The 27916-nt window shown below is 51.7% G+C and overlaps 9 protein-coding genes across 9 annotated transcripts; 6 read left to right on the top strand and 3 right to left on the bottom strand.

Annotated features, from left to right (window-relative positions):
* Positions 1 to 16: 16 nt before the first annotated feature.
* Positions 17 to 2026, bottom strand: BO82DRAFT_318060 (mannose-1-phosphate guanylyltransferase). The gene is made up of 4 exons (XM_025632634.1): positions 1784 to 2026; positions 1660 to 1716; positions 369 to 1538; positions 17 to 295 (listed from the first exon to the last, which is right to left on the bottom strand). Exons 1-4 carry the CDS (start codon positions 1841 to 1843, stop codon positions 269 to 271), a joined length of 1314 nt encoding a protein of 437 aa, XP_025488368.1. The 5' UTR covers positions 1844 to 2026; the 3' UTR covers positions 17 to 268.
* Positions 2027 to 2493: 467 nt separating this feature from the next.
* Positions 2494 to 3725, bottom strand: BO82DRAFT_435264 (uncharacterized protein; the record flags this gene model as incomplete). The annotated part of the gene is made up of 2 exons (XM_025641013.1): positions 2813 to 3725; positions 2494 to 2744 (listed from the first exon to the last, which is right to left on the bottom strand). Exons 1-2 carry the CDS (start codon positions 3675 to 3677, stop codon positions 2494 to 2496), a joined length of 1116 nt encoding a protein of 371 aa, XP_025488367.1. The 5' UTR covers positions 3678 to 3725.
* A 1402-nt stretch (positions 3726 to 5127) lies between these two features.
* On the top strand, positions 5128 to 8078 carry BO82DRAFT_357587 (putative dynamin GTPase). The gene is made up of 2 exons (XM_025636057.1): positions 5128 to 7351; positions 7409 to 8078. Exons 1-2 carry the CDS (start codon positions 5273 to 5275, stop codon positions 7820 to 7822), a joined length of 2493 nt encoding a protein of 830 aa, XP_025488366.1. The 5' UTR covers positions 5128 to 5272; the 3' UTR covers positions 7823 to 8078.
* A 226-nt stretch (positions 8079 to 8304) lies between these two features.
* Positions 8305 to 10539, top strand: BO82DRAFT_318054 (lysine--tRNA ligase KRS1). Its single transcript, XM_025632633.1, has 3 exons — positions 8305 to 8640; positions 8722 to 10309; positions 10359 to 10539. The coding sequence occupies exons 1-3, from the start codon at positions 8425 to 8427 to the stop codon at positions 10367 to 10369; spliced, it is 1815 nt and encodes a 604-aa protein (XP_025488365.1). The 5' UTR covers positions 8305 to 8424; the 3' UTR covers positions 10370 to 10539.
* Positions 10540 to 11179: 640 nt separating this feature from the next.
* On the top strand, positions 11180 to 14794 carry BO82DRAFT_343295 (putative C6 transcription factor). Its single transcript, XM_025633615.1, has 5 exons — positions 11180 to 11538; positions 11624 to 11752; positions 12110 to 12530; positions 12581 to 13482; positions 13549 to 14794. The coding sequence occupies exons 1-5, from the start codon at positions 11316 to 11318 to the stop codon at positions 14295 to 14297; spliced, it is 2424 nt and encodes an 807-aa protein (XP_025488364.1). The 5' UTR covers positions 11180 to 11315; the 3' UTR covers positions 14298 to 14794.
* Positions 14795 to 15214: 420 nt separating this feature from the next.
* Positions 15215 to 16441, top strand: BO82DRAFT_343291 (protein transporter TIM17; the record flags this gene model as incomplete). Its single annotated transcript, XM_025633614.1, has 4 exons — positions 15215 to 15283; positions 15377 to 15575; positions 15682 to 15836; positions 15977 to 16441. 4 exons carry the CDS (start codon positions 15215 to 15217, stop codon positions 16016 to 16018), a joined length of 465 nt encoding a protein of 154 aa, XP_025488363.1. The 3' UTR covers positions 16019 to 16441.
* A 343-nt stretch (positions 16442 to 16784) lies between these two features.
* Positions 16785 to 18237, top strand: BO82DRAFT_291914 (isoaspartyl peptidase/L-asparaginase; the record flags this gene model as incomplete). Its single annotated transcript, XM_025631747.1, has 2 exons — positions 16785 to 17561; positions 17839 to 18237. 2 exons carry the CDS (start codon positions 16785 to 16787, stop codon positions 18235 to 18237), a joined length of 1176 nt encoding a protein of 391 aa, XP_025488362.1.
* A 195-nt stretch (positions 18238 to 18432) lies between these two features.
* BO82DRAFT_160964 (uncharacterized protein) lies at positions 18433 to 21074 on the top strand. The gene is made up of 2 exons (XM_025630257.1): positions 18433 to 19395; positions 19464 to 21074. The coding sequence occupies exons 1-2, from the start codon at positions 18809 to 18811 to the stop codon at positions 20800 to 20802; spliced, it is 1926 nt and encodes a 641-aa protein (XP_025488361.1). The 5' UTR covers positions 18433 to 18808; the 3' UTR covers positions 20803 to 21074.
* A 129-nt stretch (positions 21075 to 21203) lies between these two features.
* BO82DRAFT_357581 (putative ABC transporter) lies at positions 21204 to 26171 on the bottom strand. The gene is made up of 15 exons (XM_025636056.1): positions 26152 to 26171; positions 25918 to 26089; positions 24960 to 25860; positions 24786 to 24908; positions 24642 to 24740; positions 24467 to 24591; positions 24372 to 24419; positions 23662 to 24316; positions 23530 to 23607; positions 22919 to 23480; positions 22617 to 22868; positions 22277 to 22566; positions 21768 to 22221; positions 21638 to 21682; positions 21204 to 21549 (listed from the first exon to the last, which is right to left on the bottom strand). The coding sequence occupies exons 2-15, from the start codon at positions 26066 to 26068 to the stop codon at positions 21406 to 21408; spliced, it is 3927 nt and encodes a 1308-aa protein (XP_025488360.1). The 5' UTR covers positions 26069 to 26089; positions 26152 to 26171; the 3' UTR covers positions 21204 to 21405.
* Between the last annotated feature and the right edge of the window lie 1745 nt (positions 26172 to 27916).

The raw sequence follows: 27916 nt of genomic DNA, 5'->3' as shown, positions 1-27916 counted from the left end.
AAGTTATTAATTTGTAATTTTTTTGTGGCGGGCATACAACCCATACCCATGCCCTGTTCATTCTAAGCATGAACACTAGCTCTAAAGAATTTGCTGAAGCGAGATAAGAAGTCCGCAGTCGAAGGCCAGGTAAAAGAAACCAATCGATCAATAACAAAATAACCAAGAAGAGCAGGTCAGCGATAGGAGAAGCACTTCATAAAAAGCATCTGAGACAAAATCCGTTCACACGTTACGTTCCAGATTTTCAAGCACAGGGGTTGACTTTCTACATGATAACTTCGTTGGCGACGTCCTGTAGATTAAATTAGCTTGCGCTCACGTTAAGAAGACGAGAGGGAGGGAGAGGGAGAGGGGAGGATACGTACGCGCTTCAATTCCTTGTAAGGCAGACAGACACAGTTCTGGACGCGCACCTCATCGCCCACAGCGCACTCCTTGCCCAGGATGGTGATGCTCTGGACCTTGACGCCGTGCTTGATGATGCTGGTCGAGTGGCTGGCCATTGGGACTGGCGTACCCTCCACGCGGGCCCAGGCGCCAACGCGACCGCTCCAGCCGATGATCGAGTGCAGCACGCAGGCGTCGTGCTTAATCTCGGCATCTTCCAGAACAATCGAATCCTTGATACGAGCACCAGCGCCCACGACGACACGAGGTCCGATGGAGACGTTGGGGCCGAGCTTGGCGGTGGGGTCGACAGTGGCGGAGGGGTGGATGTAAACGGGGGGCACGATGGAGGCGGAAGGGGGGGTGAGCTCTTCGGACTGAGCCTGGAAGGCCTTCTGAAGGTACAAAGCATTCGCGGGCACCGCGGAGCCGGCTGTCTTGATCTGGCGCCAGAAGTCCTTGGTCTCGTGGACGAAGAAGCGGTTGCTGTCGGCCAGATCGGACAGGATGTCTTGTTCAAGACGGAGGACTTCGGTCTTCTCAGCGTCGTCCTCGGCCGCGACAAACGAGGATTCCAGGTTCTCGGACGAAGGGTATGAGAGCAGGCGGGGCCGGGTGGTGCGTCGCTTGATGGCGCTGCGGATCGAGGGGAAGATGCATTCAGTGGCGAAGAGGTAGACACCGCAGTTGATGAGGTTGGAGATGTGCGACTCGGGCTTCTCGACGTAGTGCAGCACGCGCTTGGTGTGCGAGTCAGACACAATGCAACCGAAGTTGGTGGCAGCGTCGTTGTTGACCCGGGTCCCGAGAATAACGGCCTCCGCATCCTTCTCCTCGAACAGCTTGAGCATCTCACCGAGCGGGAATGAGCAGCAGACGTCGGCGTTCAGGACGAAGAAGCGCTCAGGCTTTCCCTTCAAAATGGCATCGCGGAAGTGGTAGAGACCACCGGCGGTACCGAGAGCCGTGTATTCGCGCAGGTATTGGATCTTGAACTGAGGGAACTCCTTGGCGGAGTCCTTGATGAAATCACGGAAGACCGTTTCGTCATAGTAACCGACCAGAATAACTTCTCGAATATCGGGGATCTTCGCAAGGGCCTTCAAGCAGTGGTGAATAATGGGGTGTCCGGCGACTTCGAATAAGGGCTGTATGGTAGACCAAATGGTAAGCACTGTGCGTAGGCGCCGGGGAGGGGGGATGCATTCCGCAAGCGGGAGGGAGGGGTTGGAGGGGAATAGTGTCAAGGACGGAGGGGCAGCAACCGACCTTGGGCACATCGAGAGACAGAGGCCTGAAACGAGTTCCTCTGGACGGGCCACCGACCTAAAAATCGAGTAGCGAGGTTAGTAATGAGCTGGGTGATAGGAGACAGATCTCCAATGCCGCCTACCAAGATCACGGCCTTGGTGGAGGCCACGTTGGAGTGCTCCCGAACAGGTACTTGAAGCATTGCAGCGACGAGGGGAGTTCAACAAAACGAGAAAGCAGGCAGAGGAGTAGAAGAGGAGGAATGACGAGGTCGGAGAAGCTGAAGCAGAAAGATTGAAGCAGCCAGCAGTTTTAGGAGAGAGGGGCGATGGAGACTGACTAGTCAATTAGACAGTGAACTAGACTAATCGACGACGACGACGACAAAGAAGAGGAGAATAGTTAGAGAGGCCCACCGCCCGACGGGCAGCTACGAGCTACGAGGTACCTTACCTTACCGTCTTAGCGCTGCGGAGGAAGAGAATCCATGGTTTGGCTGTGGTGGTCGGTGGAAAGGGGGGAAATTCACCGCTTTCGGTCGGCCCTGCCCCAGGTGGGCCTATTCGATAGAGCACTTTAGGCACAGTACCTGCTAAGCATCCACCGTCTTGAGACGAATCTACCCTCATGTTCGTCTATGACATAGTTGGACAGCCCCCCTTCCAGAGCTCAGACAATCGCAGCGCAGAAGCTGAAGCAGCTTGGTGAATTCAAAAAAGGACTGCTGATAGACTATTGAATACAAGTTGAGAGGTGTTACAGATATGCAAAAGTCAGATTCAAGTTATGCACTTAAGATTGTTCTAGAAAAAGACCGCAACATTGTTTAACGGTGTATCACACGCCCTCCCCTTACCAAGGGCCACCCAAGCCTAAACCGAGGTAGTCGTCAGCTCCATCCGCATCACTCCCTTCATCGAAACCTTCCGGCTTAGGGATTTTGGAATCAAAGTCGTCCTCCCATTCGACAATCTCATTCGTCCCAGGATTCGACGCATTGTAGTCATCCCAATTTATTTCGCCGTTGTTATCTGCCTCAGCGGTGTTGTCTGCAAAAATGGACGTTTGACCGAAATCATGGAACATTGAGAACGGAATAGCTTCTAAATCAAGTATCCAATGTCAGTAAACAGTGAAATCGGCACATGTTTCTCAAGAAGGGGGCACTAACTTGGCATAGCGTCGAGTACAATAACCTTCTTATTTCTCGATGCCCAGGACACGTATTCGACTAGGTACGGCGACTTAGACGAAACCACCTCACCAGAAGAATTTTGGCGCGGGAATGGCGTCTTTGCGAAGGGACTATCTGCAAGATGCATGGGAGCCACTGTAACTAGCACTTCTCGCATGCGAGAATGCGCAACGGTGCATCTATGGTCGTCCAGAAATCCCAAATCGGCTCGCGTGTCAGCCTGCGAGATCACAAAGTCCACGATCACAAGCTTAGCTTCTCTGACCTGAATGGAATCGATCGTTTCAATCTGTGGTTGATGGCTCAAGGGTAGCTGTTCACGAAGGTGGAAAAGTGCCGTTCGATAGAGATTCTTCTGTGCAGTGTAAGGCGTGATGATCACCATGTCCTCGCCTTCATAACCGTTCTTAAGGTGGTTCTCGATGAGAAGGGTAATGACAGCTTGTGCATGTACCATGTTGAATTTCGACTTGGTTGCCTGCTCGAGATCACAGGAAGAGCCCGTGAGACTCAAAACGAAATGTCCCGTGTCGAACGATTGACTGATTTCGGGAATTAGTGAACGTACTGCATCATCCCAGCCGGATTTGACCTTGAGCTCCTTTGTAATAAGGCTTGATTTCAGTAATTGCTGATAGACACGCATGTTCAAGAACTCGCTGAAGGTAGGTCGGAACCGTCGCTGCGCAGTAAGTTGATGAATGGGGTGATTAGCGCGAATCAGCCTGGCGACCAAAGAGGTTTCCAACTGCTGGCTGAACTCGTTCCAACCGGGGGTCTCTTCTGCAGAGATCACCGTTGGCTTGAGCTGGGTGATGTCACCAGCAAGTATGATTCCCATGATCTTGTCTGAAAACCCACATTTCGTCAAGGGAATGATTCCGTTCACCTCGAGTTCTTTCGGGTCTTCATCGCGGATGAGGATGATTGCCTGGGCCTCTTGACCGAAGTTGGAGTAGTGATAGAGGTAGTGGGTGTGGTGGGAGAAGGACAAGGAAGAAGGAAGTTGAGAGACGAGGGGGGAGGAGCTACTATTTATACAGCTGTCTTGACCAGGGGCTCTTTCCCAAGGTGATGAATATTTTGTATGCCAGTGAATGAATTCAACATCATTTGAATATATTATTGTGGATCGTGGGGTGGTGAAGAGGTTCTTGTGTGAATAGGGTCTTAACATCGTGGTTTAGCCCTGTACAAGAAACTAGACAGTGGTATATTTACTAGACTCAGTGACCGCTTTTAGTAACACCTTTATAAGTTGTTAAACTTGATAATTCTTTTGTGTTGTAGCTTAGAAGTCCCAACCAATGCAGGCTATCAGCCTTTGCAAGCACGTATGCTGATAATGAACCAAATTCTAAGATGGATGGGGGTAGAATCCATGCTTGACCTTGTATCGTAGCTTGCAGTCAGAAATGATGTAAACCTTTTGAGAGCATTGCCATAGCTCTACAAAATGTATTATCGAGGAGCACAAGGGTACCTATGTCAAGGACAATCCTCCTAAGCAGTTCGAGTCTTAAATTCCTCCTTGTCCTCCGCGATTTTAGAAAAAATGATGAGCTAATTTTTCAAGAAACTCTGTGCATGAGGCTCGATATACTTCAATTGAAGTTGTAAGCAAAGGTTAAAATTGCATAGTACAAGACATTCTAGTCATGGCTGTGAAGTCCCCGAAGTCTCTGCAACAGTATCTACTTTGAACTCCCAAAATCAGGCTTTTTAGTACTACAGAGAGAGCATATCCAGAACATGCCATAATCACTGTTTTGATATGTTTTAGAGGATACCTCGTCTGTTCAGGCTGATTATACCTGGACGGAATGGATACGACATGTCAGTGACAGCTTTTCAGTGAATGGTCGTCGTGCCGCTAACTTAGCACTAAGGAGTTTGGTAAGGGTTACTGCAGGGCTGTAAGTTGATCTATCAACTTCACAGCCGCCTGTATCTCTACCACTCTAAGTGAATGTGTCGTTTACAGCCTTCTGTGTGTGTGACAAAATAATATACTGCCGGTGTTGCTTTGTCAACTTCCCTTCCACATCCCCTCGGTATAAATCTGCCTAGTTTTGGATCTCATTTCCAATTACTTCCTCTTCCTCCTCTTCTTCATCTTCTTCTCTAGATCATCACCCATACAACTTGTTACTCACCCTAGGGTGGGGAATCTTTTCCTCGAAGTTTACCTCTACTCTCTATTCTCCATCTTCATCTTCTGTGTGAAGCGCCCATACCTACAGCCTCCTACAGCCTCTCACTCTCCCCTGTTTCGACTGAAGTCCGTGCCATCTCCGTGTCGACATTACCTTTGCTCCAGCCACCGTCTGTCAAAATGGCGGAGCATTTATCGAGTAAGTGCCAAATTCTTCTATCAAACTGGGCTTCACTTCTGACTCACATCCCCAAGCCGTGATCCGAGCAAAGTCGGCCGAGATGCCTGGTCCATCTTTGAAAAATGACTCGATCAATATCATCACTCACGATATGAAGACCCTGGTGAAGAAGATCCAAGATCTGCGGCACCTCGGTATTGAAGACAGCCAGATCGCCCTCCCCAGAATCTGCGTTATAGGCGATCAAAGTGCGGGCAAGAGCTCTCTTATCGAGGGTATGAGTGAAATCAAAGTCCCACGTGCAGCAGGAACCTGTACTCGGTGCCCGATGGAGATTAATCTCACTGAAAGTGATCCGGATCAGCCTTGGACGTGCCGTGTATACTTGTCGCGGAAATACTTTTATGACACGAGTCAAAGAGTCGATAAAGTGTCTAAGAAGTCACATCCTTTCGGCCCTTGGCATGTTCAGGATCAAGAGGACGAGCTGTTCATTACCTTGAGCGATAGAGATGATGTCGAAGAGGCGATCCGATGGGCACAACTGGCTATTCTGAACCCAGGAAGACCGACAGCTGTGTACATTCCCGGGCAGAACTTTGATACGGATGAGAACTATTGCCAGGTTAAATTCTCTCCGAATGTGGTACGACTTGATATTTCCGCTCCTGGCTTCCCAAGTCTCTCATTCTACGATTTACCTGGTGTTATTAGCCAGGCCGAGCACGAAAAGGACAGATATCTGGTTGCCATGGTCGAGAATCTTGTCAAAGAGTACATTACTCAGGCAAATTGCATTGTGCTATTGACCTTGCCGATGACAAATGATGCGACTAACTCGAGTGCTGCTCGCCTCATGAGGGAGGTGAAAAGTGCAAAAGCAAGAACTTTGGGGGTCCTCACAAAGCCCGACCGCATCCAGACCGGGGAGTCTTATGTTCAATGGGTTGAGATTCTAGAAGGAGAGAAATTCAGGCTTGGACATGGGTACTACGTGATCCGCAACAATCCAGATCCCACGGTCCAGCATGCTCAAGCGCGTCTCGAAGAGAACGCGTTCTTTGCTTCAGAGCCGTGGGCAACTGAACTGGCCGCCTATCAAGAGAAGTTTGGAACCAGAAAGCTGCAGACAGCGCTCTCAAGCCTCCTGTTGGACAAAATCCAAAGTTGTCTTCCCAAGGTCATCGAGCAGATTGAAGCTAAATCTCAACGTATCGATGCCGAGCTCCAAACCTTGCCGGATCCTCCTTCGGCGAGCAGTCCATTCATTCTGTGTCAGATGCTAAACAATTTCAGGGAGCACGTGCAGGCACATATGGACGGCGGCTCGGCTGACTATCCGCTGCTGAAGATGTGGTTCCATCTAGCAACCGACTTCAAACGGGTGCTGATACACACTCGGCCAACTGTCGGTATACTTTCTCAAGCCGAGGATCGTGAGAAAGCGATGAAGAATCAGAAGGATGACGACTCAGATAGCGAAGTCACAATAGTCCACCCCCCAACTCCAGCGAAGCGCAAGGCCCTCACTCACGGCGATACGCCAGACGCGAAGAGGAGATTTACACCGGACTTAGGCAGAATCAGCTCGACCTCACCTTTCGATAAGGTCAGCCGCGAGATCAAGAAATTTACCTGGGAAGATATCCGTGAATGCAATGAAACTGCCTCACGAGGGTGCCTTCCAGACCAAATCGATCCAAAGGCAATTGAAATACTGAATCAGCGGAGTGTGGAACACTGGAAAGTGCCATTGATGATTTTCCTGGATGAAAGCCATGATCTAGTGAAGAAAATACTGCTCGAGCAAATAGATGAGGTCTTTGTGCAGTATCAGCGGACTAACCTCTATCGCGAGATCCGCCGAATTGTGGAGCAGTACTTACAAAAGCTTCACCAGCAGCACATCGACTGGGCAGAAGAAGTATACGAGATGGAACATAACAAGCCTTTTACGATGAATAGAATCGCGCTAGAGCAGGCCAAGAACCATGGGTTTAGTGTTCTCGTACGCGCTCGGAATAGCGGTCGCTATGGTATGTACCAAGACCGGATTGGCAGGTACCCCGAGGGGGATATTCGCCGTGATAACGAACTGAAGAGCATGATCGAGAAGCCACAGGAGTTGGAGGAAATACTTGGTCCGGATCAGTACCTCCCGGAAATGAGGATCATGGCGGTAGGTTGAGATTCATGCTGGATCTACGAATATGTGGCTAACTGCCCTCTCCATCAGTATGCGCGAGGTTACTATGATGTTGCGAGCTCCCGCTTTGTCGACTTGATCTGCCAGAGCACCCATACAAAGCTCTTCTCCAAGTGCCGCAGTCAATTAATTGAAGAGGTTCAACGCGAGCTACATATCAACGATCATGACAGTAAGTGTTTGGTTATAGTTTCGAACAGGGCATCTGTTGACATTCTATACCTAGTGGTTGAGAGATGCTGCGAGCTCATGGCAGAGGAGCCAGAGCGCCAACATCGCCGACTGGTTCTCCAACGCGAGAAAGAGAAGATTGTCAAGGCGCAGACATGGCTGTCGGCTGCCAAGAAGGACGAGCCCGAGGACGTGTATGACAATATGACGGTCAAATCCCAGCCCCAGGATGATTGGGCGCCTTTTGCTTCGAGTATGGATACATCTGTGTGAGAGTGTATATGCAGATGAGTGGATTGGAACTTTTGCTTAGAGCCAGAGACGAGAGAGTTGGGGTGTGATGAAGGGTGAAAGGCGGGGTACGGCGAGAGTGAGCGATAGATCCAAACCCCATCCGCGTGCCCTAAGCCCTAAGCCCTGCCTGCTAGTGATAAGCATCGAGGGCCTTGGGTTCAATGGATTGTACTGTACACTACTAGTTTGCAGATCGAAGATCTCAGGTCATCAAAATGCTAACTATTTAAGATTGGGATGTTACTCCGTGGTTCTGTAATACTCACAAGATTAAAATGTGATTTCGTGCAGAGGCACCATTTCTGCGCGGCCTGAGGCAGCACTAACCAGACATGCAGCGAAATTGAGTCATCCATGATTGAATCGAAGGAGGGGCGGGCGTGGGGGAGCTGCCCCTCCCTACCCAATCACCTTCGCCCGCCTTGTCTCCCGCCCAAAATTCTCTCTCGCCGACTTCCAACCCACCAAACCCGCTACTCCGTGTGTCATCTCTTTTCCCCTCCTTCTCTCCAAACCGTCTTTCATTTGTCATCGAGGAGTCTAAGTCCCTGTTGCGGTACTTTAAGCCTCACTGATTCATCATGGCCGACAACACTGCCGTCCAGCAGGCTGAAGCCTCGTTGGCCAACCTTATCCTCGACGAGGTCACCGGAGAGAAGATCTCCAAGTCCGAACTCAAGAGACGCCAGAAGCAGCGCGAGAAGGAGGCCAAGAAGAAGGAGCGTGAGGCTGCTGCTCCTCCCAAGCCTGTCAAGAAGACCTCTGCTGAAGACGATGAGGCCAACCTGACCCCCAACGTAAGTCGTACCCCATCATCACCTGGGATATGTCGTCGCGCAACACTTGCTAATCATATTCGATACCTTGAACAATTGTAGCAATATTTCGAGATCCGCAGCAAGAGAATCAACAAGCTTCGCGAGACCAAGCAACCTGACCCCTACCCCCACAAGTTCCAGGTCACTGACGACCTCCGGAAGTACCTCAAGGAGTACGAGGGTCTCGCCAAGGGCGAGCAGAAGCCCGATGTCACCGTCCGCATTGCTGGTCGTATCTTCACCAAGCGCGCGTCCGGTTCCAAGCTGATCTTCTACGATATCCGTGCCGAGGGTGTCAAGGTGCAGGTTGTCTGCCAGGCTCAGAACATTGCCGGTGACGCTTCCTTTGAAGCCCAGCACGAGCACCTTCGCCGTGGTGACATTGTTGGTATTGTCGGTTTCCCCGGTCGCAGTAACCCCAAGAACCGTGAGGATGGTGAGCTGTCCATCTTCGCCTCCGAGGTTGTTCTCCTCGCTCCCTGCTTGCACGCCATCCCCTCCGAGCACTTCGGTCTGCAGGACAAGGAGCAGCGTTACCGCCAGCGTTACCTGGATCTCATCATGAACGACCGCTCCCGTAACGTCTTCCTCACTCGCGCCAAGATCGTCTCCTACGTCCGCAACTACTTTGACAGCCGCGACTTCGTCGAGGTCGAGACCCCCATGATGAACGCCATTGCCGGTGGTGCCACCGCCAAGCCTTTCATCACTCACCACAACGACCTGGACATGAACCTGTTCATGCGTGTTGCCCCCGAGCTGTATCTGAAGATGCTGATCGTTGGTGGTCTGGAGCGTGTCTACGAGTTGGGCCGTCAGTTCCGTAACGAGGGTATTGATTTGACTCACAACCCCGAATTCACCACTTGCGAGTTCTACTGGGCCTATGCCGATGTCCACGATGTCATGAACTTGACCGAGGAGCTTGTCTCTGGCTTGGTCAAGCACGTCACTGGAGGTTACGAGACCACTTTCCACACCCAGTCTGGTGAGGTCTACAACGTCAACTGGAAGGCTCCTTGGCGCCGTGTGGAGATGATCCCCGCTCTGGAGGAAGCCACCGGCGAGAAGTTCCCTGCTGGTGACCAGCTCCACACCGCTGAGACCAACGAGTTCCTCAAGCGCATCCTCAAGAAGACCGGTGTTGAGTGCTCTCCCCCCATGACCAATGCCCGTATGCTCGACAAGCTGGTTGGCGAGTTCATTGAGGAGACCTGTGTCAACCCCACCTTCATTACTGGCCACCCCCAGATGATGTCTCCTTTGGCCAAGTACCACCGCGAGAATGTCGGTCTGTGCGAGCGTTTCGAGGCTTTTGTTTGCAAGAAGGAGATTGTCAACGCCTACACCGAGTTGAACGACCCCTTCGACCAGCGTCTCCGCTTCGAGGAGCAGGCCCGCCAGAAGGACCAGGGTGATGACGAGGCCCAGCTCATTGACGAGAACTTCTGTACCAGCTTGGAGTACGGTCTGCCTCCCACCGGTGGTTGGGGTATGGGTATCGACCGTCTGGTCATGTTCTTGACGGACAACTACAGCATCAAGGAGGTTCTGGCCTTCCCCTTCATGAAGGATGACAAGACTGCTGCTGAGACCAAGAACGCTGCCGAAATTGTTGGCATTGAGCCTCAGCCTGAGGAGGGTATTCGTAAGTTATTTTGCTCCACACTCAGAGACCCTGTGCTAACCACATTCAGCCCACAAATAAACGCACTTTGATGAATAATTCCGGACGATAGTCAAGCTGATGATGACGTGTTGCATGGGTTTCTCGGATGTTGATGAAGAATTCATAAAATTATAAATCAGGACAGATTATAATCATTCTTCGGTCTCCTACAAAATTAGATGAATATGAAATGCATGTTTTCGGTTTCCCAGGTTAGAAATAGCAAGTAGTCTTAACTCGCTGTTGGTCCTTGTCGTCATGCCATCCTATTCCTGCGCTTTGTGAAAACTATAATAGTGCCGATGCATCGAGCTGCGACGTCCAAATCAAGGATCCGCATATATCTTCTCGAATTTCGAACGTGTCAAGCTTTTACACCGTTGTCTATCTTGTCTTCGTGCCAATGAAGACTGTCAAGTACCAGGTACATCCTCTGCAGACAAATGGAATGACTGTCTAATGTCTTAATTCATGGTTCCGAGTTTTAAAGTTGGGGGAAATCGCCTCATCAGAGACGGTACGAGTTATAAGTCACGGCTGTGTCAAGGTGTTGAGGATGGCTGGACACCGGGTCTCTGGGCTTGGGGGACTTTGCCAAGGGACCTCATTTATGGGGCCTTCTGGGATATAGGTTCAATGACTTAATATAAGCGAGCACCACCATATGGCGCGGGAGTAAATAGTTAATTTCTCAGGTAATCTGTGCATTGATACAAACATCAAAGCTTCGCGCCGGATGTTTCCCATCTCCGCCGAGGGAGCGGGAAACGACGGCTATTTCCGTTTTCCCTCCTGGTCTCCGCTCCGGTCCCCCCCTCGTTGCGTTTCTCTCTCTTTCACGCGCAGATCGTTCGGTCTCCATCTGGGCTGCTACACAGGGCCCCACGGTCTACGATTCCGGGCCTTGCTGCCAAATCCTTGAGTCGGAATCTCGAGAGAGCCGTGTCTCTGCGATGTTATTGGTTGAGCTGGAACTCTCCTCATCATGGAAGTCAGGAGGCCGGCCGGCCGCTACGGCGACACTCCGACCCGGACCTACCAACGGACCTACAAGGCCTGCCTCTCGTGTCGGCAACGCAAGGCCAAATGCAACCTCGGAACGGACCAGGACGGCTTTCCGATAGGGCCTCCGTGTGCGAAATGTCGAAGGGAACAGAGGGAGTGCATATTCAGTGAGAAGCGGGCGTGGGAGAGAAGCAATAAACGCGGTAGGTGTTCCGCTATGCTGGTGTTGCTACAACCGTCTCTGCATCAGTTGTTGCTTCAGAGCCTGAGGCTAACTCTCTTCAAAAGGTCTTTCGGAAGATGCGCCCATGTCGTCGCCGAGTACACGTCGCAGGTTGTCGGACCATATCAGACAGGACCGGGAGGTACCCGACGACGTTTTGAATGTCGGCGCTGACAGCCCCTTTGGTAATGGCAGTATGCCTGAGAATGAAAGCGGGGGTTCGCACACGAATCGCACTTCCGAAACACGGAATGGGCGCCGCGATCTTACTCATGATGTGCTACAAGTATTTGATGATCATACCATGGACCATAGCACTACTGGTAGAAGTAACAGCTCACTTCAGTCTCAACTCTTTGATACACGACGGACTCGGCGTCGGAGCGTGCCAGATGATGTGTTGCATGTTTTTGACGAACGAGTAGGCAGCGAAAGCACTGAAAAACACCACGATAGTAGGAGATCCCACCACTCTTCTGTTCCGGAATTATACGCAACCCGGACACGGAAATTGCCGGATGGCATGCCGCAAGGGCTGGACCATCGTCCAGGTGGTGATAACAACAACCATGCAAATGATGACAGAAGCTCTCATGACACTGAGACGCGCTCCAGCCAGCACCCAGCAACGTCGAATCTGGCGAATTCAATGATGCGTACCGTGGTCTCGAGTGGAAATGACGCTTTGAATATCCTTTTTGAGGCCGCCGTAGCCCACAGTCAGGAGAATATGATCAATGAGTTTCAGTCGCAATCACAAACTATACAGGATAATGCCTCGCATGGCAAAGGCGTGGATAACAGTACCATGAACCCACCACAGTTTAAGTACCCTACGGAAGCCTTAGCCAAGGCGAAGCGTCCGGTACAGCTTTCACCTGCATCGGAAGAGGTGCTCAAGGTCTGGGAGACCTGCCGATTCGTCAGAATGGGGTGGTTCACATCAAGAGAAGCGGTAACCTTGATTGACCTGTATGTATATCTACTTCGACCTTGTCATAAGCCTATCTTGACGCTTGCAGGTTTTTCAAAAACATGGTTCCTCTATCCCCGATCTTGACCAACTTCTATGCCGATCATAATAGCCACCAGCATTTGATTACTTGTGATCCGGCTTTGTGTTGTGCTATATTGATGCTATCGTCTCGGTATCATGTGTTACCTGGTGCTGGGGGCGAGTCCCGGAACTTCTTTATCCACCATCGTCTATGGCAGCATTGCCAACATCTCGTGATGCGACTGGTCTTCGGGCAGGAAAGATCGTCGCATGCGAAGAACAGGAGCATCGGGACCATTGAAGCACTACTCTTGATGTCGGAATGGCATCCGCGGTCCTTGCACTTCCCACCTGAAAGTGACGGGTGGGACTCAGACTTGGTTCTGGTCCCCGAGCCCCAGAGTCAAGATGATTCGTCACCAAACCGATGGCTGGAAGACATGGTCGAGCCTGCCAGAAGATCGGATCAGATGTCCTGGATGCTACTGGGATCCGCGCTGTCGCTAGCACACGAGCTGGGGATATTCGAACTCGATGATAAGAAATGCGACTATGCGTCGTTATATGAGGGTTTCATATCGAATGATCAGATCAAACTGCGCAGGCTTCGAGTGCAACGCCTTCTGTACGTCTACATCAATCAGTTGGCTTGGCGAATTGGATGTGTTTCACTCATGCCGCAGAGCTTAAATCATACAATACTCGGTCGGCAAACGACTAGGGACGTGAGCCATTCAGAAGATGAATGGTTGGCGCTGATGGACTCTTGGATGGATCTTACAAAATTGGCCAAGAATGTGACGGACATGTTCTTCCCTTCGATATCGTTCGCGAGGCAGCAGCTGCACAGTGGGCGCTATATCGACTTGCTGGACCACTTCTGCCCTCTTCTGCAGAAATGGAGGGAGCAGCATCTTCGGCATGACGGTATGTGTTTCTTGGCTACTAAAAAAACAGTCTTTGCCATGGTATGCTGATTGATCTACGGTGTAGTGCTTAGCAAACACTTCTACGACATTCTCTTCATTGAATACAACTTCGTGCGGGTCTACACGCACTCAGTGGGGATGCAGGCGGTTGTGGAGCGTATAGTTGCGGATAACGACTCGAACGTGGAAGAAGTCCGTGCTATGCATATCGACCCCATTGACTACAACTATATTCAGGAAGTGATTGATGGATGCTGTCAGATCCTGCAGAAGGTCATCGAACTTGGTGATTCAGGAGCTCTGCGGTTCTCTCCGGTCCGAATCTTCTTGAGAATCACCAGTTCCTCTATTTTCTTGATGAAAGCCCTAAGTCTAGGCACTCGTCCAGCAAGACTGCGCGAGTCGCTGGATATACTGGAGCGCTGCGTACAGGTGCTGAAGTCGAATGCGCTTGACGATATTCACCTGAGCACTCGATACGCCGAATTGCTAGAAATGCACGTGTCGCGCCTGCGCCGTAACCTGCTTGCATCTTCCAAGTCTGCTAAGAACAGTCATGGAACCACGACTCGCAACTCTATGATTCCTCAACAGAGCACCGAAAGCGACATTCCTGCCCCCATGGCCGAGACCCCTGTGTCGCAGAGCCTGGCGGACGTGAGCCTGTTTCCCCAGCTCAACGATATCGCCGGGGATGATTGGCTTTCCCTACCGTTTGATCCGTCCATGGCACCCTTTGGAATCAATAGCTGTGGGCAATTTCCGGCCTATGGAGGAGGAGCGTTGAACTTCATCTGGAACTTGCCATCGTAATTGATGCCATCTCGGTTGAGGCTGGACCCACTTACTGTACTATGTACTTACTGAGTAGATATCAAACTTTAACATACACGATCCTGCTTGGGCAGTTCACTGTTGATTTAAGTATATTGCAGAAAAATAGTACCTCCATGGTTGTGAAGTACGAGCAAAAAGGTCAGCACTACGCAGAGGCTGAGCGACATATTGCATTAACTTGACGTGGAGCTTTTTAAGACTAAACATGGCAAATGCAGTGCACATCTCCAGCCTGTTGTAAGGTCGAGTACACAAAGAAAGGATCTATAGCACACTCGCTAGCACCACCGACATTGATCTCTTATCATCAGCATGGCGTCAGAGAACACAAAGCCCGGATGAGTCGGCCAGACAAAGTGCTCGGACCTTGGACTCTAAGAAAAGCACGCAAGGACAAGAGGAGGGACAGAAAACTTTGCTCGAATCCCTGTCAGTTGGGATGCATATTTTCCTCCTCGTCTTCCCGACTCGCCACTCACGGACTGGTTTGGACTGGTTTTGACAATGTTTGGAAGGGAGATTCCGGGCTGGTTATCGGCACGTGACTCTGGGAATGGGGGTAGCAAGTCACGTTTTCCCGGCGAAAAAAGCCAGAAACTTATTGTTGCGATCCGCCTTCGCTCTCCGTTCCCCGACCCCAGAGTTTGTCCATTAAAGACTGCTTCTGCCAGCCTGTCGTGCAACACCTCGACTCGATCTCACGACCTCGATTTCTCTCCCTGCAACTCGCATCACATTTTCGTCGAGTTCAGCTCTACAGTATCGCGGAATTACCTCCTCACAACCACTTGCTCGACCTTGTAGCTCCTACAACAGCTACTTGACCTGCTCCGGGCACGCTCGCCATCTGATCTCTCTCCCCACCTCCTCTTCGCTTTAATTCATATATCGCAATGGATCACTCCAGAGATCCCTGCCCCTGGGTTGCCCTGAGCGACTTCGGTGGTGCTTTCTGTATGGGTGTACGTCATCATTGAACTCCCCAGCTGAATCACCCTCAGCTGCATCTGCATTCCGCCATCGATCCCACTACTAAACTGTTTTCTTCTGTACAGGCTATCGGTGGTGCCGTCTGGCACGGTGTCAAGGGTTTCAGAAACAGCCCCTACGGAGAGCGTCGGATAGGTGCCATTACAGCCATCAAGGCTCGTGCGCCCGTCCTCGGTGGTAACTTCGGTGTGTGGGGTGGTCTCTTCTCGACTTTCGACTGTGCGATCAAGGGTATCCGAAAGAAGGAGGATCCCTACAATGCCAGTACGTTTTTTCCTCGTCTGTTATGCAGATGTACACGAAAGCAGAGCGGCGCGGCATCGCGCGCGTTTCCTGGAATGACGACATAGCTAATTTTGTTGCTTACTAGTTATTGCTGGTTTCTTCACTGGTGGTGCTCTGGCTGTTCGTGGTGGTGTCAAGGCTGCTCGTAACTCGGCCATCATGTGTGCTGTCTTCCTGGCTGTTATTGAGGGTGTCGGTATTGGGTTCCAGAGAATGATGGCCGACAACACAAAACTCGAGGTGAGATTGATCCCAGACTTTTGTCTTTGCTGTCCTTTGAGGAATGGTATAGCCTGTGGCTTGTTTGGAAGGAGAAACCAGACCCTGGGTTACATGGAAAGTTTACCAGAAGCTAACCTCTATGATTTCATCGAATTTAGCTCCCTCCTCCTCCTCCGTCCCCCGAGAAGGCCGTTGCCTAATTGATCCCTCACCTAAATCCTCCTTTATTTCATGCTAGTTAGGAACGTACGAATCCCCGCGTTGTCAGCAATATGCCCATCTTTCTCATATCATTATCCGTGGTCTCTCTTCTCTGGTGTTGGGCTGGTTCATATCATTTCAGGATGCATGGTATAGAGGTTTCTTTCGACTCCTTGCTTCGACCCTCCTCCCCCCTCTTACTCTTACGATGTCTTTTCTATAAAGAAGTGTGGGTTTTTGTCGGCGATTTTGGATGACACAGCCTTGCATCCTTGTGTATCTCTTTCTGTCGTGTGTGATTTTCTTTTTTACATTTGCTGAGAGGGGCCGGTTTCAAAAGAAGAGGTTCTCTCCGGATCAGTCGGGGGGGGAACGGTTTTATCTTTTCTATTTTTCTTGTACATTAACATGCAGATAACAGGTATAATGTGATACTTAGTACACAGTGAAGATTTGCGTTGCGTCAGGTAGTCTGATTATCGTTGATTTACCCAGCAGATTGTGACGGCGTGGACGTGATGACGGCAGACGACCCATCCCGATCAGGCAAGGAGCGGTTGCAGGTGCAGTTGCAGTGCCGATAAGCCGCGCGCGAGACAATCCATCAACCCCAACCCCAGGCTTTGTCCCTTCCCCTCTCAACACCCTTCTTCGATTCAGATTCATGAACCCCCAAGCTTCCTCACCACCAGCCCGGACCTTTGTTCCCTACAGATCCTACACCCGGTATACGAAACCACCCCCCACCCCCCACACCAACAAACCATGCCCTCCGACCTCCCCCCCCTCTTCCAACCAGCCCTCATCCTCCACGGCGGCGCCGGCGCCATCCACCGGTCCACCCTCCCGCCCGACCTCTACGCGCAATACCACGCCTCGCTCCTCGAGTACCTGCGCTCCACCCGCGCCCTGCTGGACAATGGCGCCTCGGCCCTCGACGCCGCCGTGCACGCCGTCGCTCTGATGGAGGACGACCCGCTCTTCAACTGCGGCCGCGGCAGCGTCTTCACCGCCGCCGGCACCATCGAGATGGAGGCCTCGCTCATGGTCACCTCGGTGAACGCGGCGCACCCGTCGGAGGGGATCGTTAAGCGCGGTGTCGGTGTGATGGGATTGCGGAATGTGAGGCATCCGATCAAGTTGGCGCGAGAGGTTCTGGAACGGTCTGGTGGGAAGGACGAACGTGATGCAGATGGGGGTCAGGGCAGGGATAGGGGCACGGATGGGGGCAGTATGCACTCCCAGCTGGTGGCGCCTTATGTCGAGGATGTACTGGCCAGGCAGTGGGGGCTGGAGTTTATGCCGGATGAGTGGTTCTTCACGCAGCGGCGGTGGGAGGAGCATCTCCGGGGGTTGCGGGGGGAGGTTGAGACTGTCGCGATGAGTCAGGGGACGGTTGGGTGTGTTTGTTTGGATCGTGCGGGTGGGTTGGCGGTTGCTACGAGTACTGGGGGGTTGACGAATAAGTTGCCGGGGAGGATTGGGGATACGCCGACGCTTGGGGCGGGCTTCTGGGCGGAGGCGTGGGAGGAAGAGGAGAGGGTTGGGTTGGGGGAGGATGTGTGGTGGTGGTGGTGGTGGTGGTGGTGGTGGTGGTATGGTGGACGACGAGGCCGGGGAGAAGGCGGTCTGGGATCTGACGCTTGGGGATTGTTTGCCGGGATTTGTGAGAGAGGGGGCGGATAGGATGTATGAGGCTTTCTGGGGAGAGGAGGATGGGTTGGCACGACGGGGTTACGATGGTGATGATGATGCTGGAAAAAAGTCGGAGAAGGAATGGCTGATTGCGCACCCGCACAAGCAGACCATGAAGGGCAAGAAACGTGCGGTTGCGGTGTCGGGGACGGGCAATGGAGATTCGTTCCTTCGCACGGCGGCTGCGCGAACGGCTTGCGCCATGTCGCGGTTCTCAACGCCGAGTCCCTCGTTGGCCGAGGCTGTCAGTGCGGTTGCTGGGCCCGGCGGCGAGCTGCAGCGTTCGGCGGGCGATCGATGGGGCTCAACCGGCGAGGGTCAGGGCGGGATTATTGGTATAGAGGCTGAGTTGGAGGATCCTGTGGTCTTGGAGACTGGTGATGCTCAAGACAGAACCAAGCTCAGGAAAGGCAAAGTGGTGTTTGATTTCAATTGCGGAGGGTTATGGAGGGCTTGGGTGGAGGATTCTGGCAATGGGGAAGCAATTGAGCGGGTGATGGTGTTTAGAAAGGAATATCAATAGAGAGAGATACTCCGTAGTATACAGTAGGCAGAAGACAGCCTCGAACAACAACCAAGCTTGGATTGACCAAGAATCACCAAGAGATTGTTGCTGAGACATTCAACACGAACTTAGCGAGTGAGTAGATAGCAAAACAAGCAAAAAGCAAAGCAAAGCGGAAAGACCCCACTCATTCACTCACGCATTCACTCACTCACTCACTGTCTCGGCTTGGCGCTTCTTTTCCTCCAACGTCCACCATCCATCGTCACGTTCCTTTCCTTCCTTTCCCTTCTTTCCTTCCTCTCCTTCTCCTCTCCTCTTTCTCGTCGCTTCTCCCCTCTCTCCGCCCAGCTTCACCTCGCATCTCGTCGCATGCCATCTTCAATTCCATCTCCATAATTCCATCCCTCTCTCTTGCGTTTCATTCGCTCCATTTGGTTTATGTCATGCATGCATTGAGCTATACCTACCCAGTCCACGCCATCTCCCAGTAACCCTCCTAGCGCACGCGTCTCTCCACAACCCTCACCACCCGCCAACACTTTCAATCAACTTTCCTTACCGTCATTCTCAGGCAACCTTGTTCGTCATGGAAGAAAGCGCCTCGTCGCGTCCCACCAACACCCCCGAGGGGTCCGTCGGGGCAGACGATCACAACCCGTCGAGCTCTGCGAAGAACCCTGCCCTCAAAGATCGGCAATGCCAATACTGCCATCAGGCCTTCACCTCATCCTCCCTTGGACGCCACCTCGATCAATTCATGTTTAAAAAGAAACCCGATGGCATTCACGATGTCGAGGAGATTCGACGCATTCGAAGTGAGATCACGCGACGACAGGCCCGCACCTCATCCGGCAGACGCGACACCCCCGAGCGAACACCTGGCAAACGTCCACAAGACCTATTCAGCTCGGGCGACTCGGGTACAAAGCCACGCGACGGCGCGTACAGGATGATGTTCAACACCCCGACGTGGCATGCGACCGGAGTCATCAACGACATCCCGAACCCGAGCCAGGCGCAGGAGGGCAGCTCCGCCCATTCGCGCATTGCGCCTCCGCAGTCTCGAACCGGCTCCTTCACCTTTACGGAGAGACACAGCTCGAGTAATCCGGACACCATGCGGGCGCTAGAATTGGCTTTGCGCGAGGTGCTAGATAACATCAAGGCTGCAACGTATGACCACCTCCCACCTGGCCCTTTGCGCGTTTTGACAAAGGATCTGACATTTTTCTTCCCTCCAGCTCCCGAATGCGCCCCCGACTCTCACCTTTCGACTTTGACATCCAATCGCAAACGTTTCCCTCCCTCTGTCTGCAGCTTCTCCCGCCTCCGCCCAGCCTATTCGCAACCAACCCATTCCCCTCGCCTACATCTTTCCCCCTCCAACCTCCAGGAGTCGAGCATCTCGAAATCGTCCGACAAGCTCTCCGCGCGAAAATCGAACAATGGCAATCCGACCAACTCTCTTCCGCCGAGTCCAGCTCCCACCCTCATTCCGGTCGCCCATCAACCTACGGGCTCGACTCCACTATGATCACCCGCAGCGCCCAACAACACGAAGACCTCAGCCTCCGTCATCTTGAACTCGCCTTCAAGCATTGGGCCTCTTTGTCCCAGGAGATGCGTAGAGATGCTTGGCAACTCGAGATCACGCGCGCTTTCGCTCGCGAAATGGACAAGCGCAAATCCTTGGACGATCAGCTCGCCCGTGTCCAACAGGAAGCCAACCAGCTCCGCGCCCAGGTCGAACGCCTCGGTTCCTGCCAATGGCCGCGAGAGTTTGCACTCTTCCCGCCTGACACCTTGCCTCTTCCGCGGGATGTCGCCAAGGAGTTAGACGCGCATAAAAGCCCGATCTCCCCTGCCGCATCGAGATGGGATTACGACAGTGTTGTTGCGAAGTGGAAGCGAGTTGTGATGCATGATAAGGGAATGGGTCGCGTCGGAGTAGGCTACTCAGCCGCCGTTCAGCAGCAGCAACACCAGGATGATTTCTCGCAGACAGCGCCTCCTAGCACAGAGACAAGACAGCAGCGCAGTGCGACAGCCACAGCAGGCGATGACCGATCAGTCGGCAGAATGCTACACCCTCCGACAGGCGCCTCGGCCTTGAGTCCCGATCCTTCCCCAACGAATTCCGCCCCCAACACTAGCGCAGCACCCGTCTCATCATACCCGCAGCAGCAGCAGCAACAACAACAACAACAACAACAACAACAACAACAACAATCACAGCAACACCAGGACTCCGTGAATCGCAGCCCTGAAACGGGTCCTCATGCTAAACGCCCTCGTTTGATGAACGGCCATCATACGGCGACAGCAGCAACAGCAGCGCCATCCGCTGCCGGACATGATGCCCCAGAGGGCAACGTCCCTAGCTCTGGCGTACCTGTGCCATTGGCCTCGCCGACAGTAACTGCTGGTGCCGGCAGCACATCAGCCCAGCACTCCATCGGCTCCTCCAGCCTGTGGACCGCCCCGCAACAATCAGGTGGTGGTATCCCCTCGAACCCCACGGGTGCGACCTCCGGTACTTCCGCACCGACGCCGCCGCCCTCCTGCTCGGAGACGGCTTAATGGGTGTATCAGGCAACTCGCTTGCCTTGGGCACTTTTCTCATCCCGTCGAGTAGGACGTCTCGATAACTACGCCTTCTTGAGAAGACAAATCTACTCTCGTCATCCAGGAAATGAAGGTACAATCGGGTATATTCTCGTCACTGACGCAAGTCACTATATACAACCATCTATCTATCTACCTGCAATCCTTACTGAAAATGCATCCAATCTTGCCGCTGGGGCGAAGCAATAGTGAAAGGGCCCATACTTCCCCACGAGTACAGTTTCTAACAGGATGAAGCGCGAAAAAAACGCCATCCTGTGGCCAAAGGAGTGGTCTGTCATCTTGAGGATTGTTTCTGTTGTGTGTTGATACTCTTGTATATACGTTTTTCTCTATACATGATCCTTGAGATTGGACTCCATTCAGTCTATAACTAGCATTTTCAGTGTTTGTTCAGTCCCCAATTTGTGTCGCTAACTTGGCCCCATATTAAAAAACGAGTCGCATCTATGAGGACACTAAACCATTACCCCAACTCCCGAAGTCTTCTGTTTCAGTATGTACTTCCGCAGCACATGTCTGCGCATTTTGACTTGGCATCTTAAACAATCCACCACATCACCGATCCCGCGGAGGAGTTTTCGCGCTCTTCGCCTTCCGCTTACTAAACCACTTCCTGATATCCCCGATGCCCTGCAGATACAGCCAGGAAAAGAAGAAGACCGCCATGAAGTTGAAGACCACGAAGGCCCAGAAGATCCCCTGTATTTGGCAATCAGCTTCCTCTCGTTCTCAGGACCAAAAAGTCCAGCCAGGTTGGCTCAGCGGCGCAGGAAGGCATCGAACTTACATAATTTCGCCATTTATGCGAGTAGAAGACGTTGAAACTCGCGGCCTGGAGGGCACGGAGAAACGATATACGTTAATTTACGTACAGACTGCGTTAGGGGGAAGGGGGAAGACAACGAAGAGAGACATACAAAGACATCGCCATCGGCGTATTGGCAGAAGGCGCAGAGCCCGTTGGCCGCGTCTTGGACGTACCCGCCCGCTTGCGAAGCATAGGCCCCCGCGTAATCCTGGCAGGTGGAGCCCGGGGGCGGACTAAACAGGGATTCTTCGCGGGAGACGCAGCGAACGGGGACGTTGTGGGTGACCACGCCTAGGAATCCCTCGAGGAGGTAGTGGAAGGGGGTGAGCCAGTACATCCAGGAGCGCCAGAAGTGGACGAGCGCGGTGTAGGGGACGACGACGCCGCAGAAGGAGACGACGAAGGTGAAGAACGTGGGCACGAGGAGGGAGGCGAAGAGCTCGTTGGGTGCGAAGGCGGCGATGAACTGGCCGAAGCCGATATAGAAGGCCTCGAAGAGCATGAGCATCATCCACACGTAGCCGGAGCTGAACGAGTCGCGCGGGAACCAGACGCCCCAGTACCTGTGGTAATGTTTATTAGTTTGCGTAAACGGATAGAGATATAGGATTCGCTTGCCAGCAGTTGAAGTAGAGCGAGCCTGCGACGATCGAATAGGGCAATTCGGGGAGAATGGCGCTGGTCACGAAGGCTGCCCAGGAATAGATCTTGGAACCGGCCTCCCGAGACTGGTAGAGATCGCGGAAATGGAGGAACCGGGGCTGGAGCTGCTGGATCAGAGGCGGGCAGATGGTGAGGGTCATGAAGATGGAGAATAAACGGGATTGCATATCGATTTGGCTGTTGCCTAGGTGCCAGAAGGTGAAGGTGTTGAACAATCCGGTAAAAATGTGAAGGATGAATTTACCCTGAGAAGTTGTTAAGATTGATGGCTTATAGCAGTTTGAACACCACCTACCAGAACATATTGCGGTGTCCGCCAATAGGCAATGAAGGATCGTTTGGTGACCGCCACGATTTGTACCCAGACGGGCATTGCAAACTCGCGGTCATCATCTATTCTTTCCCCCTCTGCCTTGTCTCGACGTTCTCGGGTTATACTCTCGATAGTCTCTGAGAGTTGTCTGTGTTCTTCTGAATTGGCCCAAACATCACCCCAGTCTTGTCCTTTGTACTCAGGGTTCCCAGCACCAATGGCGTCGAGCATGTACTAGTTCAGTCAGCGAAACAGGTCGATGTAATAAAGAGAGCTGCAAGTACTTCGGCAGGGTTCTCGTGAGAGGCACACTTCCTGGCGCCATTGCTTTCGAAATAGTCAATGAGCTTCCTAGAATCTGAGCCCAGCTCAGCATTGTAAACGACTCTTCCTCCATTCTGTAGCAAGAGCAAATCGTCGAATTCTTCGAACAGAACAGCAGACGGCTGATGGATCGTGCATAGAATCGCTTGTCCGGCATCGGCAAGTCGTCGGAGAAAGCGTACAATATTGTAAGCGGCCAAGGAGTCCAGCCCAGAAGTCGGCTCATCAAGGAAGAGCAATAGTTGTGGCTTGCTTGCTAGCTCAACCGCAATAGTCAATCGCTTACGTTGCTCTGGGTTCAGCCCAGCGCCACCGGCCCCGACTGTTGCTCCTGCTATGTCTCTCATTTCCAGCAGATCAATGATTTTCTCGCAATAATCGTATTTTTCCTGGATTGAGACGTCGCTTGATTGACGAAGACGGGCCGAGAATTGAAGTGACTCTCTCACAGTAGCTGTAGGCTCATGGATGTCCATTTGCTCAGCAAACCCAGTGGCTCTTTGGAAACTCTTTGGAAGCGGCCTGGAGAACTCAGCAACAGCGAGAGAGCTGCTAGGATGAATATACTCACTTGCCATCAACAAGAAATGTACCCGTGACAACACCAAAGTTGACACGCTGCGCTAGTGTATTCAGAAGGGTTGTTTTCCTGGAAAGAAGGTGAGTTAGAATGCCGAGGAGGATAGTTGATTCATAGACTAACCCTGCTCCTGACGCACCCATGAGAGCTGTGAGACGACCTGGCTTAACGTATCCCTGGACGTCTTGGAGGAGTTTCTTCTGATTACCTTTATAAGGAATCGTATAATTCACATTTTGCCACGTGAAGATCGAAGTACTTTTCGCGATACCATGAACCTGCTTCTTCGATTCGTCCGAGTTCTTTTCTTGAAGACTATTGCTGCTCCCAGATTCGATATCACCCGGAAGCTCCTTGTATTTCACCGCATCCTCGACAGCTTTGGGTGCCTCTCCCCGCTTGAAGATGGTGACCGTGCTACCTCCCTTGTTGGGTTTCTGTAGTTCCATGCCTATCATGGTCAAGACGACGAAAAGTATGAACCAGCCGATGATAATCCCAAAGTTGCGCCAGAGATGAGATCGACTGTATGTGAAGGCCTCTTCTATATATCTGGATCCTTGAACGACCAGCTGATTCGGGGTGCTTCCTTGAATGGCGCACACTTGATGGCCTGCCTGCGCAGTCGGGCCACCTGGGAAAATAGCTGGTGGAACGCATTGTAGGTTGAGGTTGTAAAACTCGTTAGACATGATTGCCTCAAATGCGTACTGTACTGGATTGACCCAAATTAACCATTTGAACCAAGGATGCATCTTCCACGGAGGGATGAGGTATCCTGAATTGGTCAGTTGTTATATATCAATCGATGTTAAGGGCGGGACTTCAGTTACCGGTATATACGATCAAGATCTGAATCACGACACCGGTAAGACGCGTGGCTAAGAATATTAGTCCAGACTCTAAAGTCATTCGATATCTTACTTACAAACATCAAGGGAGCCAGTCAAGGCGCCGATGGTTCGGAACAAGGAATACATAGTCATGGTAAGCGTGAATATGAACAGAAAGTTGATAAAGAACTGGGACGCCGTCCTTTGAAGGTTCGACATGCTGCATTATTGTCAGCTACTGGTACACAGAGTTGGGTAAAGAGGGCATACAAATATACCACCAACTCGAAAAGAGTCACTTGGATGAAAATAATAGGCACATCAACGACGACCTGAGCCAGAGCAAATGCTGAGGGTCGATAAAAGGAACTGTGGAATTAGTATTGGTTGCTGCTGCTTTGATGCAGTACTCACAAAGTCTTGTGCTTCAGCATGATGGGCCGACTCGAAAAGAATGCCGTAAGTTCAGCCATGGCGAGAAGTGCATTGAACAAGAGGACAAAGAACAAGACACCGCCTCGCGTAAAAACACCGGCACTGTTGTACTGATTAGAGAGTCCACAATGGCTGGCATAAGTGCAGACAAACCTAGTCTGGGGAAGGTCATAAAACAGACTTCCAATGATCAATGCTTGGAACGTAAGCATGGCCCATTTGCCGATCAGTGTCTGCTTATCCCCATACATGATGAGAAACTGTCGCTGGGTCAATATGATAATTTGCTTGTAAAACGATACTGTGTAATTTTTTTTGAGCTTCTCCCTGGCAAGCTCTTGTTCTTCTCTGTTAACCTCTACCTCGTGTTCAAAATCCTCGATATCTTTCTGAGCAGCTTTGAAAATGTCACTGCGTCTATATGCTCTCTGGAAATCCTCCCCTGATCGAGGAATACGATCCTCCCACCCTTGCTTGACACGCCTTGCAAAGGGATCGCTGACCGAGGTCAGGAAATCCGGCGTTGTCCATCGAGGAGGACACTCAAATCCCAAGTGCTCGAAGTAAGCTTTCGCATTTTCCGTGCGTCCGTAGTATGCGCATTTTCCGTCCTCAATCAGTATCACCTTGTCGAAGAGGTTATAAAGGTTTTCTGAGGCTTGGTATAGTGCCACCAGGGTAGATGCATGCGACATGTCTGTTGAGCTTCTTAGGCTCTGAACATACTCCAGAGCCGTACTTGCGTCTAGGCCTTTCGTCGAATTGTCCCAGCATTGTGTGCTAGCCTTGGTGACCAAGGCTTCGCCAATGGAAACACGCTTCTTTTCTCCTCCGGAGATGCCACGGATTAGTTCATTTCCAACCTTTGTACCGAGTGCATGTTCGATCCAGAACAATTTGGCAATCGTGGACAGGAAGGTCTCCTGATACTGCTTCCTGGTTTCTCCCGGAAGTCGCGACTCCTGCCCTGGTGTCCTGCTTTTCAGCGCGAACATGAGGGTATCTCGGACTGTAAGCGTGGCATAATGGAGATCATCTTCCGGGTTGTAGAGCACTAAGGATGTCAGTACTGGATGACCAATACAAGAAATCAACGACGGAAGTTGAATACCTTCTGAGCGATATTTTTCACCCATTATCTCGGAATCGGTGCCTCCATACAGTACATCGCCTTTAACGCTCTTGTAGCCAGACCTCTGATTTCCTATAACTTTCAAGAATGTTGAGCACCCAGACCCGGGGCGACCCAGCACGAGAAGCATCTCTCCAGGCCGCACGCAACCCTTGTAGGAGAAACAAGAGTGAGAATGATTCTTACAGAAATCGACTTCACGTGGTCACTCACCGTAAAATCATCAATAATAGTACGCAATGCATTACCTGAACCAGAATGCTTGCGCCGAGTAAAGAAGCCCTTGATCAATCGAGGTACTGCAAGGAAGATGTCTGCATTCGTGGGCTGGATGGCAGCGCCCAGTCCCACGCCTTTGACAGTGAGATTCTTCCACACTACGCCGAGATGCCTCGTCTTCTCCTCTTCGGAGTTGGCCTTTCTCTCGTGGCCAAACATCCGGGACACCAGCTTCGCAATTTGAGCGGTATCATCTGCACCACCCCCAGGTTCAGACCCTGACCTAGAGGTTTGTCTCTTGGACAGCACGCGCGCAATATCATCATCAGTCAATCTCCTGTCGAGAGGGAGCCTCTTCTGGCTCTCAGCGACGTGTTCGCTGGCAATGGCGGATTGGTCTTCATGATTGCTGGATCCGGAGGGCGAGAGTGACTCCGACGGAGACAAAGAAGTCTGCGAGGGGTTATCCTCGTGGTGGATATTTAGATTGCGTCTGGGGCCAAGATTTTGCTCTCTGTCCATGATTTGTGATAAGTAAGAGCCTGGTCGTTGACCTAATGGCAGATCACGATCAAGCTGCACATTTAAAAAGGATATATGGGAAGCATCAGGGGTAGAGTCTGGACTCGAGGCATTGTGGAACATACATCATCAGATTATATCCAACCCCAAAGTCTGATAACGGACATAACCGGATGTACGAGAGGCTGAGGAGAGTAGTGGGGACTCTGAGAGCCTACTGATCAGCAACCTCAAACTCAAAGCACCCTGATGTGACAATGCGGGCGGGAGATGGGTGAGTCGGAGTCCGACATGCCGATGCGACGGAAATAGGCGAGGGCCATTCCGATTCGAGGCATAGTGAGCAGTTCCAAGGTTGGAGATGAGAAACCCTGAGCTGCCAGGATGTATGGTGGCGGATGATGGATATGGCTCCATTGATGTCGAGCATCATGAAGTCATCATCTGCGGCCATCGGGCGAGAACCATGGAATGGGATTTGTGCATCCTTTGAACGCCAAGGGGAGCTGAATCATTTGACATCACAGGTCCTTCCCAACTTGAATACCCGTCATACCCAGTAAAGGTGATTGTGCTATCTCCGATTAGCGTAAGTGGTAAGTGGTAAGTGGTAAGTGGTGTCGTCTCAGCCCCGAGTGGTGGTTGGGATGGGTTCTAGACACGCTGTAGGCGAATAGAATCCTAGAATTAGTGAGGAAGGGAAGTGCTTCTCTCTTGTGAAAGGGTAACAACTTGACATGAGATCTAGACTCAAGAATGAAGTAGATCTGGATCTGGAGAGAAGGCGGAGATGCGGAGGTGGAGTTGAAGTTGGGAGGTTGTTTTGGCCGATCACGCCGTTTGCTTCTCTTCTTCCCCATCCCCATTCTTCCCCTCTTCAACTTCACTCACAAACAAAGTCATTTTGCTCAACCCCGCATCTACAACCTTGACCATGAGGGGGGACTACAGCAATCCCAGTCACGACGATTAGCCGGATCAATAGGAAGGACTGGTGCAATGCATACGGACCTCTTCTCTGCAGCTGGATATTTATCCCGTCTCTTAGTAGATGCAGATCTTCCGGACAAGAATGGTTCCACCACTTTCATTACTGCAAATCGCAGCTGCAATGCCTGCAATTGATCTTTGTTTTGGCTAAATGCTGGCGAAGTTGCGCATTAAAAAGCGGCCTTCAGCATTGGCAAACTTCAAAGAATCATGAGCATCGCAGAAGCATAGAGACTTTGAGCAGCAG

This window comes from Aspergillus uvarum, assembly GCF_003184745.1.
Source record: "Aspergillus uvarum CBS 121591 unplaced genomic scaffold BO82scaffold_59, whole genome shotgun sequence".
NCBI classification, from domain to species: domain Eukaryota; kingdom Fungi; phylum Ascomycota; class Eurotiomycetes; order Eurotiales; family Aspergillaceae; genus Aspergillus; species Aspergillus uvarum.
This window is presented reverse-complemented; position numbering and strand designations above follow the sequence as displayed.